Source organism: Pollachius pollachius (assembly GCF_949987615.1).
Source record: "Pollachius pollachius genome assembly, chromosome: 15".
Lineage (NCBI taxonomy): Eukaryota > Metazoa > Chordata > Actinopteri > Gadiformes > Gadidae > Pollachius > Pollachius pollachius.
This window is the reverse complement of record NC_136948.1, coordinates 22,136,651-22,146,365: the sequence shown is the minus strand read 5'-3', so window position 1 is coordinate 22,146,365 and position 9,715 is coordinate 22,136,651. Positions and strand designations below refer to the sequence as shown.

Sequence of the window (9,715 nt, the reverse complement as noted above, 5' to 3'; positions counted from 1 at the left end):
ATCGCCTCCTGGCCCCCCAGTCTACGGTAAACCCCTCCTCCCCCTGTCCTCGGCCCCGCCCTCTCCAGTACCTTTGCACCAGTCGGGTGGAGGAGGTTTCACGGGCGGGGAGGCAGACAGAGAGATGCTGGGAGGTGGTGTAGAGGGACGGCTCCACCTGCCCCCGAATGTGGACAGCATCCCCCGACCTCTCAGCCCCTCCAAGCTCACACCAGTAGGTAAGCGGCTCACACCAGTAGGGAAGCTGCTCACACCAGTAGGGAAGCTGCTCACACCAGTAGGGAAGCTGCTCACACCAGTAGGTAAGCTGCTCACACCAGTAGGTAAGCTCACACCAGTAGGTAAGCTGCTCACACCAGTAGGTAAGCTGCTCACACCAGTAGGTAAGCTGCTCACACCAGTAGGGAAGCTGCTCACACCAGTAGGGAAGCTGCTCACACCAGTAGGGAAGCTGCTCACACCAGTAGGGAAGCTGCTCACACCAGTAGGTAAGCTGCTCACACCAGTAGGTAAGCTCACACCAGTAGGTAAGCTGCTCACACCAGTAGGTAAGCTGCTCACACCAGTAGGTAAGCTGCTCACACCAGTAAAAACTACTCAGGAGTGGATCCAAGACTCTGATGATGATCACATATACTGGCATGAATCTAAATAAACAATAAAAGTGCCCAGGGAAAAGTTCAGGACAGTAGACAGAACTACAATAAATAAAGGTATATTATTCCACCGTTAGTTAATGCAGTAATAAGCATTAATTCACAGTTCATTAACTGAACTAATGTGTCTAGTAATCATTTACTCATGGTGTTCATGTTAACTATGGTAATGGGGTTAAATGCCATACAATAATGCTCATTGGCCACCAGGGTTATGATGGATATACCCGTACTGTAAAGTGTTTCACTGAGAGGGGGGACTCACGGTGGTCCTCTCCTCCCCAGCTCACGCCCCATTGCGCTACCAGAACGATGTTGACCTGGAGGTGCTGCGCCGTCGCCTTAGTAACGCCCCTCGGCCCCTGAAGAAACGCAGCTCCATCACAGAGCCTGAGGGCCCCCAGGGGCCCCACATCCAGAAGCTGCTGTACCAGAGGTCAGATGTTCATGTTGACCGTTGAACCGAGGAGGCCACCATGTGAATATATATATATATGTTATATATATGTTATATATATTATTGATAGTATTATTATCAGGCTCTTAAGCCTTCTCTCATGGCTGACTGGATTGTGAACATCCTTCGTTAGTGTCAATAAAGTTTTGTCGTTTAGGTTCAACACTCTGGCCGGGGGCATCGACGGAGGGCCAGGTGAGGCACAAACAGTAATAATGATTGCTATAATTATGTATAGATTATGGATACATCCCACAGTCAGTGATTAAACATAATGAGTGTGGCTTCATGGTCAGGCACTTAGCCCATTATACGTGTTGTTGGTGAAACAATATTTCATTTTAGTAGATATTGGGGAGTTATTAAACTCGCTCAATATTTTCCCAAAAGTGCAGACTTTGCATTGTGACTGCACCAGTATGGTGTAAGGTGTGGTATCATGGTTCATGGTTCATCTTTTACAGGCAACCCCTTCTACCAACCTGGCAGCCCCTTGCCAGAGACAGACAACATCCTCTCTGAGGAAGGACACACTGCTGCGGACGATACGAGGCACACCGTCCCTCTGGAGGGCGGGAGCCCTCACCTGAACCCAGGTGAAGGAGTGAGCGCTCACCTGAACCCAGGAGAGGGAGTGAGCCCTCACCTGGGTTCAGGTGAGGGAGTGAGCCCAAAAATGTTGGTTCTGGTGGTGCCTCTACAACTGAACATTTTAGAGGCACAACCAGAAATGTTAGGGGCACACAGAGTAAATCAACATGCCAATGTGATTTTCTCTTTTTTTTTGTATTACTGATACATATTTTGATAATGGATGCAGAATTTACAATGTACGGTTTGAAATTCAGGGTCACATTTGATTGTGATTCTCATCCATACCAACTGTTTCCACGTGTGCGCGCATGCGTTCGTCGAGCACGGAAGCGACCGTTTCACGGGAGTGCGAACGTCGCTCCCGTGACCCGCACAATTTGGGTGAAACGGGTGAAAAATAATGTAATGTGTCGGACACGGGTGCGGGTCGGACGCCTGAACAGCGCAGGTCAGACACGGGTTTTGCGATTGCGAGCGAGACTTCTCCGGTGCTGGAGATGTTATTCAGGAGCGGAGGAGTCAATTAAAACCGTCCACAGTGGATGATGTGCTTTTTTTGCACAGCAAACTGAAGCACTACGGCAAACACCACATCGTGTTATTCCCCGGCGTTCCATCTAATGTGTCTAATTTTCCTTCGGGTGCGGGTCGGGCGTCGATATGAATTCATAGCGGGTCTGGTCGGGTGCGGAATGTAATTCGTGCTACCGTCGGAACACGGGTCGGATGCGGTTTTAAGTATTACGGGTACGGGCGGGTGCGGGTTTGCAAAATAAGACCCGTGCAGGTCTCCGCACTGGCACAAAAAGCCAATAGTTCGCTCACGGAGACATTATCGCGCGCTCGTATCGAATCTCTAGGACCCTCCCCCTCCACACTAACCACTAACAGCGGCCATTCCCTGTCCTTCTCACGCTCAGTGGCCTGCTACAGAATCCGGATTGGTTGATGCGCCCCTTCCCCGTTTAACGTGCAAAAATAAAAAAAAAAGGGCAAATTTACTGGTCCCACATGTGCGATCAGATGTAAAATTCAGTCGCACGCTCTCACATTTTGGTCGCAAAATGCAAGCATTTGGTCGCAGTCCAGAGCCATGACCTGAACCCAGACATCCGTTGTACATCCCCTCCTTCCGTCGCTGTAGAAACAGCCGGTGAGACGGTGGCCTCGTCGACGCCTCCAGGCGGCGCGGCCACGCCCCCGCAGACCACCCCCTCGCCGTCACCTCAAAGGCCAGAGGACAAGAACAATAACAAGAGGCAGAGAGGTCCATGCTCCACCCACAGCCCCGGAGGCCTACCGCAGTCCACCCCTCCGCCCCCGTCGCCCCGGACCACCACCCCACCCAAGGTAGGTGGAGACCCCACCCCATCTCCGTCTCTTTGAGAACCACTCCCCCACAAAACCTACGCCTTTCACAAGAGGCATCGATCCATTTCACCACGCGCATTGCTCGTAAAACATACGAAACATATCAGACAACATATCGAAGTCCCAGCTCCAGCCTGCTGGTCGTCCGCCCAGCCGACGGTAGCTTTTAAACGGATTACCTTCTAGAGATATTCAGAATATATTATCCAATCATTTTTCACCACAGTGTTTCCACAATGTTTTCCTATCTCTGCCTTATTAGAAGTTGAACTGGCACTAAGTTATTTTCTACTGAAGCTTTTTATTCCTTGAAAAATAATCAAAACTAGAAAGATTCCCAACAATAAATCACACAGATCCACGAGTCAATCCATCCAGGGAATATTTCTCTATAAATGAATTGTCTGGTCCAACTACAGCCACTAGCGTCCGCTAATGAAAATGCACGTAGTGCAAGTGTAATTCAACTATTAAGTCATTTTCCTGATCTTTGGCTCTATCACCGTCGGATGCACATTCATTCTCTCTGACACTCACACACACACACACACACACACACACACACACACACACACACACACACACACACACACACACACACATCTTACCAGGTGAAACGCACCAACTTGAAGAAGTCGACGTCGGAGCGTACCGGCCACAGTCTGAGGGTGAAGTTCAACCCCCTGGCGCTTCTGTTGGATGCATCGTTGGAGGGAGAGTTCGACCTGGTCCAGAGAATCATATATGAGGCAAGTGATGGATCCTCCTGTCAGGAACTGTAACAAACGGTGGTCTTAAGTATCACCATGCACAAAAGATCTGATTTAGTCTAGTCGTTTAGTGGAATATTGTGAAAGGTTCTGTTCCAACACACTCATGTCCCTACTCTTTGTTCTGTCCTCTCTTCACGGGCCTCTCAGGTGGAGAACCCAAGCACGCCCAACGACGAGGGGATAACACCGCTTCATAACGCTGTCTGTGCCGGCCACCATCACATTGTCAAGTTCCTCCTGGACTTTGGTGTAAACGTCAATGCCGCTGACTCAGATGGATGGTTAGTTTAACTAGGCTATAGCTAACTATGGTTTGGCAAATTTTGCTATGGCTAACTGTATCAATGCCAAGTGTATGCTATGGCTAACTGTGCTCCGGCTATCTATGCAATGGCTAACTGTTCAGTGGCCAGGTCTAATGTTCGTGTCGGTGTCTATGATCTCTTTCTCCCTCCAAACGTCTAGGACTCCTCTGCACTGCGCAGCGTCTTGTAACAGCGTACAGCTCTGTAAGATGCTGGTGGAATCCGGGGCAGCCATCTTTGCCACCACCATCAGTGATGTCGAAACAGCAGCGGACAAATGTGAAGAGATGGAGGAGGGCTACACCCAGTGCTCCCAGTTCCTCTATGGTGGGTGGAAACCGCCGATGGGTGAAGCAATCGCTAGATGGATGAATCGATGAGCGGGATGGATAGTTGTATGGATGGCTAGCAATGGATTGATGCTTAGGTGGAAGGAGACATTTTGAGTTCGATGGATCTTATTTAACGTTTCTCCACATTTGCAAACACTTCATATTTCTAGATGAGGTCAAAAGATAATGGCAATCACACACATGGACACACAGACACACGGACACACGGACACACACACACACGCACACGCACGCACACACACACACACACACACACACACACACACACACACAGACACACACACACACAAACACACATTAACATTTAGGGCATTTAGCAGACACTTTTATTCAAAGTGACTTACAATAAGAGCATTTGTCTGAAGAAGGAGAAACAATATAAAAGACAAAGCTAGATAGGATAAGATGCTACACAACTAAGTACTATGCCAGGACGTACGATATACAATAATTGTGTACATTAAGTGCAAGGACGTATAACTAAAAAAAAGTGGGTACATTAAGTTCCAGGACGTACGATATACAATAAGTGCGTACATTAAATGGCAGGACACACATCGCGCAAATTTTGCTGGGCAAAACTGCAGGATAGAACAACCGTAGTGATGTTCGTAGCTTCAAGGGTCAAGGGGGCAGCTGGTGGCGTGGTTAGACTTAACTAATCTATTGACATCTTTGGAGGAGAGAGGAATAAAAACAGAGCGGGGCAGCCCTGCCTGCATCCACGCTGCAGAGTTATGGAGTTCAAAGAACTACCATTCACCCTTTATTCTTGCAGTGGGAAAGGAGTAAAGTGCCCGGATACAGCATTTTTCCTGCACCTTTGAGAAATGTTTGGCTTTTTTCCTTTTCAATACGCTGTCCTGTGCTTGTTGATTACCGAGTAGTTTGGTGTGAGTATCCCTGACTCTGATGGCCCATTGTTCCATATCAGCCATGCTTTCCTCCATTTCCCCTACTCGCTTCTCTGGCCCTTTTATCCGACCTGTTGCGTCTTTTATTTTCCGGTTTATTTCAAACTTGTTTTCATCCATTTGTTTTATAATATCCTCTCGGAAGCAAGTGTGGAATTCGGAGAGGTCTCTTTTCAGTTCGGCCTGAAGTGCTGCCATCCCCGCACTCATGACTTCGCTCATCACCTCACGTATTGAATCCAAAGTTGCCTTCTCTCCGAGGCCTCCATCTTGTTCTGTTGGGAGCTCGCTAGCCGCAACCTCTCTCTTGATTTCGCGTACATTCTTTTTGCCCAAAAAGCAGGGGATCTAGGGTGGCGTCTGCCTTTGGGGGGGTCCTGACACTACAGCTGACGCTACAGCTGATGCTAACAATGACAACAGCAGGATAACATGCAGCAACGTTCTTAAAGACAAATGTAAAATGTAACACACACACACACACACACACACAGACACAACCAGTGGAATAATGACCAGATACACAGAGAGGTGTTCCTCTGGCTGCAGGTGTGCAGGAGAAGCTAGGCGTGATGAACAAGGGCTGTGCCTACGCTCTCTGGGACGACAACTCCCAGCAGTCCGATGAGCTGACCTTCAGCGAGGGGGAAGCCCTGGCCGTTCTGAGGCGCTCTGACGACGTGGAGACGGAGTGGTGGTGGGCACGGCTCGGCGACCGCCAGGGATACGTGCCAAGGAATCTCCTTGGGGTAATGACACTTTTGTAACGTAACAGTTACCACACACATATACACACACACACACACACACATATATACACACACCGGACTGAACCCAATAGAGCAATGTCATCTGACTAAATACTTGTCAGTTTAACGCCAGCGCAGGCATGCGTCATAACTACGTGATATAGAATTATTCCACAAGCACAAACACAAATATATGAATCATTCATACATTGATACATTGAAGATATTTTTCTCTATACATTATGCGGTCACTTAAACAGATGGTTGGCTCCAAACAACATGGGAAACCATTATACTCTCATTTAACCTGAATGGTAGACTTGTGTCTGCAAGGTGGAGTTATTCTCTGCCTCCCTGTATAGTTATTCATGCACCTTCAAAACAATTGTATCTAGAATAACATCCACAGTCATTTTTGCGCCATCAATTTCGCTATCAAAAGGCTTCCAAAATGTCCTCATATTGATTATTTCTGGGAATATAGAAACTTTGAATAAAGGAATTTAGAGAATGATTTAGAAAAAAAAAGAATGTAGGTCCAAGCAATGGCTTATTGTGTGGATATTTTTCCAACCACGCAGAAAAAATATTTATTCGAAGAAAGGCGTAAACCTGCATTGTGTACATGTTTAATTAGCAGCCTCTAGCAGCAGCTTCAGTTACTGTGCGTTCACACCAAAAGCTGTAAAGCGTTTTGAGTGATAAACGCCCATTCACTTTCTATTAGACGTGAGCGATAAAGCGATAGGAGCGATAAAACGCTTGACCGATAGCTTTAAAGCTGTAAAACTGTAAATTAGAGTTGAAAACAGCTCAACTCTATGCAAATGAGCAAGTAGCGTTTCGGCTGTAAATGACCGCCAGCCAATCGGAATGTAGATGTCTCTCGCTGGCCTGGGTCCCAGTAAACATACGCGAGAACTTTAGTACCTAGTTCCTACCACACATTTGTTCCTTCATCATGGTGCGTGAGAGAATAATTGCGGCTATTGCAGGGCGTCGTATTTGCATAGCCAACGTGGTCTTATTATAGCCCGGTCATTAACTAAAAAACACATAGAAAGAATAAAGCATCCAGCATATGATTTCAACAATGTATGAGGGCATACGCAATCGGCATTACGCAAAAGGGATGGTCGCACAGTGGAATGCTGATGGAAACCAGCGGACGAGCGGTGGGTGGAGATGTGCGCGCATTTCAGAAACAGGGAGATACCGCACAAAAATCTATTTCTAATTTGTCAGTTTGCCGTGTGTCTGCCTGGCACAAATGCTCCCGTTCAGCGGATCTCTTCCATAATAAAAAATACCATGCACACACACACGATAGCGATCAACTAAGATATAATCTAGCATGCAAGCAATTACATGAACTAAAGTTCTCGCGTATGTTTACTGGGACCCACGCCGGCGAGAGACATCTACATTCCGATTGGCTGGCGGTCATTTACAGCCGAAACGCTACAAGGTCATTTCATAGAGTTGAGCTGTTTTCAACTCTCATTTACAGCTTCACAGCTTTAAAGCTATCGCTCAAGCGTTTTATCACTCCTATTGCTTTATCGCTCATGTCTAATAGAAAGTGAATGGGCGTTTATCACTCAAAACGCTTTACAGCTTTTGGTGTGAACCCACAGAGCTTTATCATTAGTGGACCAGTAAGAAGAATATTCCCGGATATATTGACTGAGCACGTTTTATTCTTGAAATAAAAGGTTTGTGCAGGTTTAAGGGAACATTAGCTGCATTTGGGAACCACATGGTTCGGACAGAATGTCTGTAGAATCATGCATCTATTTCCTGTGTCTCTCGTCCCCTACAACTCTCTTTTCCTATCTCTGTCTCCAGCTCTATCCGAGGATCAAGCCCAGACAGCGGTCCCTGGCGTAGCTCCTGGACCCCCTGCATCTTGAGTGAATCTAGCACAGCAGGAGAGGCTTGGATCCTGGCATGTTGGAGAAGACCTCAAGTAGACAGTGTAGAACGCTAAAAAAGAAAGTCAATGGCATGATGAAACAAATAAGTAAGGACAGAATGAGATGGGGGTAGGACATTGTGAATTTTTATTTTGATAACAGCTCGTGCTGTTTTCTGATCGAGAACACTGACAGTCGGATGCAATGCCTATAATCTTGTCTACTTGCACCGTTTCTTGCTCAATGGCTCAATCTGTTCATTCAGTAACTTTCAACTTCCATCCAAAGAAGCCCTGCATGGCTTTTCAAGAAACCCACTTCTATTTGTACTTAAGCTCGATTTTAAAACCTAAAAATGGAAGAAAAGTGAAAAAGCCTTTAATTGTGGAGGGCAGTGGACTGGACCATGGTGATATTATATTGTCCACCCACTTCAAGTTCTAATAGTTCAAAGAATGTGACTTGTCACTGTGATACTGAAGAGTGACAGAGAAAAGAGATGAGGGAGAGTGATGAATGTCCATCACTCACATTGATTGTAATTTCGGGTCTGTCCACTAGAGTTGAAGAAACCCTTTGAGGAGGAGTCGTCCTAGAGCCAGGTAACGGTCATAACATTAAGAGCTCCTTTTATGTATCATGAGTATCGACCAAACCAGACTAGGTCAATCGTCTACCTGTGCCCTGGGACATGTACGTCGGAAGACGCTCTCTGACAGGAAGGATAGGCTTTGTCTTGGTATTCTTTGGCATCATCGAATACTGACAGTTTCCGATGCGGTAGAAAGCAGAGAAAGAAGAAAAGGAAAGGAATAAAAACGGCCTGAGGGCAAACCATTTTATGTATATTTTTCCTTGAACATTTTTTTTACATGAAAGCCCCGAGGGTTTAACAGTAACGATGTGTTGCTTTCACAGTTCTAAGCCCGATCTGTTTGTATCTGCTATGCATTTGTGTGGTGCATCGTATAGAGGTTTTAGGCTCATGTTCTTCCCGCTAGCATGAGCGCTTTTTGGACAAACATTGTGGCATGTGCCAACAAATCAATCATCTTTACTCAGAAGCAAGAAAGAGCACTGCTGTATTATCTATTAAGAGACTTTATGGGCCCTCTGGTGATGGTAAACTGAACCCCACCACAATGATCACCTTCCGTCAGCAGGACAACTCTACAGCCTACCTGCTGGGGTCCACGCAACGAGAAGCCTGTGTTGATAATCATATTGCTATTTTATATCAAACTTCAGAAACTAATTAGAATACTGTAGTAAGCACAGGGTCTAGAGTAAGGTCTACAGTATACGCACTATCCTGTAAGTACCAATAAATCCCATGTCTACTTTCACCATTTGTAAGTGTGTGTTTGTGTGAGAGAGAGAGACAGCTTTCTGGACCCCCCACATGCTCAGAGTAAAGAAGGCATAGACAATGCAGTTGGAAAAATTAACCAAATCTTTATGACTATAGCTCATAAATCACAATTGAAAAAATCCAGCCACAAACCCCAAAAACATAAAGAGAACAATTGGTTTGATAGAGAATGTCAAGAAAAAAGAAAAGAAGTTAGAAAATTATCCAATCAGAAACACAGAGACCCAAGCAATACAGACGTCCACCTTCTTTACA

The 9,715-nt window shown here is 46.3% G+C and overlaps 1 protein-coding gene across 1 annotated transcript in view; it reads left to right on the top strand.

The window, feature by feature from the left end:
- Nucleotides 1-9,279, top strand: part of LOC307087072 (apoptosis-stimulating of p53 protein 1-like) — a 51,686-nt gene extending 42,407 nt beyond the window's left edge. Inside the window, exons 14-23 of the mRNA XM_079752512.1 lie at nt 21-218; nt 942-1,092; nt 1,271-1,308; nt 1,578-1,769; nt 2,852-3,057; nt 3,690-3,831; nt 3,982-4,132; nt 4,317-4,483; nt 5,973-6,172; nt 8,021-9,279. Coding sequence (XP_079608638.1) covers nt 21-218; nt 942-1,092; nt 1,271-1,308; nt 1,578-1,769; nt 2,852-3,057; nt 3,690-3,831; nt 3,982-4,132; nt 4,317-4,483; nt 5,973-6,172; nt 8,021-8,062 — 1,487 coding nt within the window. The 3' untranslated portion in view covers nt 8,063-9,279. The remainder of the gene's footprint in view (nt 1-20; nt 219-941; nt 1,093-1,270; nt 1,309-1,577; nt 1,770-2,851; nt 3,058-3,689; nt 3,832-3,981; nt 4,133-4,316; nt 4,484-5,972; nt 6,173-8,020) is intronic.
- The last annotated feature ends 436 nt before the right edge of the window (nt 9,280-9,715 follow it).